At 39.7% G+C, this 1,242-nt stretch overlaps 1 protein-coding gene across 1 annotated transcript in view; it reads left to right on the top strand.

Annotated features, from left to right (window-relative positions):
* The window catches only part of LOC117940215 (uromodulin-like), a 9,219-nt gene extending 8,472 nt beyond the window's left edge, over positions 1-747 (top strand). Inside the window, exons 9-10 of the mRNA XM_034865568.1 lie at positions 310-382; positions 683-747. Of these exons, the coding sequence (XP_034721459.1) occupies positions 310-382; positions 683-690 (81 nt within the window). The 3' untranslated portion in view covers positions 691-747. The remainder of the gene's footprint in view (positions 1-309; positions 383-682) is intronic.
* The last annotated feature ends 495 nt before the right edge of the window (positions 748-1,242 follow it).

The following is a 1,242-nucleotide window of genomic DNA, read 5'->3' as shown; positions in this document are numbered from 1 at the left end:
GGGTGTCCTTTACCCTCCTGGGTGTCCTTCATCCTCCTGGATGTCCTTCATCCTCCTGGGTGTCCTTCATCCTCCTGGGTGTCCTTTACCCTCCTGGGTGTCCTTCATCCTCCTGGGTGTCCTTTACCCTCCTGTTTTTTTGTTTTTTTTTTACATTTGCCACTTTTTTCACCTTTTTTGTAAAAGCTTTTTTACTTTTTGACATTTGTCATGTCAAATTTGTCGACTTTTTCTGAGGTCTTGTGTCTCTATCTCTAGTGTTACTGTGCAACTTTGTGTATCAATAAAGTTTTTATAATTTCCCTTTAGAACTGTTCCAGGCGACGTGCTCGGTCCGCCACCGCAGCCAATCAGCTTCCTGTCTCTGTTGGACCAATCAGCTGTGAGTATTTCCGTTAATCCCCTCCATCCATCACCTCAGGCACATCTGCCTCTTTACACCGTATACATCTCCATAGCAACCCTGGCCTTCGCCTGTTGTTATTGTTATTTGTGTTGATGTTATTTACATGATTATAGGTTGTTTTATTTGTATTTATTAGATAGTTTCTTTATTATTATTATTGTTGCTCTGGATACAAGCGTTTCATTGCAGAACTTGTTATTGTAATAATAAACACCTTGGGACTTGGACCCCGGTCCCACGTCCCCCATCATGGTCTGATCCCAGTTTCCTGTTCAGGGTCCTAAGGAGCGCTGAGACTGCTGAGGAATCAACTTCCTGTTGCCGAGGCGGTGGATCTTCCTCTCCTTCCTTCCTTCATATTCATATTGTTAAATATGAAACACAAATAGGAACCTGTCCTCACGGCCTACCGGGTTAATAAAGGTTATATAAAAATAATAAAAACATTTTCTAATATTTCACCGTCACACACTCAGAATTATTAACAGATCAAACAAACATCTGAATGTTTTTGTGATGAAAATTAAAATAAAAATGAAAGCTGCCGAGTCTTTTGTTTGGTGTTTTTTATTCTTATTGAACATTGAATGAGCCAAACATGTTAAATAAAGACGAAGACATAGTAAATATGACATCATGCTTTTATAACTGTGATGTCATATCTTAAACAAACTAAACGGGTAGAATCTGACGCTGCAACAGATTTCATAAAATAATTCTTTTTTATTACTGTTTGGTGCATTTTCGGCCTTTATGGACAGGACAGACGAAGACGTGTGTGTGTGTGTGTGTGTGTGTGTGTGTGTGTGTGTGTGTGTGTGTGTGTGTGTGTGTGT

The sequence above is a fragment of the Etheostoma cragini genome, unplaced genomic scaffold (genome assembly GCF_013103735.1).
Source record: "Etheostoma cragini isolate CJK2018 unplaced genomic scaffold, CSU_Ecrag_1.0 ScbMSFa_1932, whole genome shotgun sequence".
In the NCBI taxonomy this organism is placed as follows: Eukaryota; Metazoa; Chordata; class Actinopteri; order Perciformes; family Percidae; genus Etheostoma; species Etheostoma cragini.
This window is presented reverse-complemented; position numbering and strand designations above follow the sequence as displayed.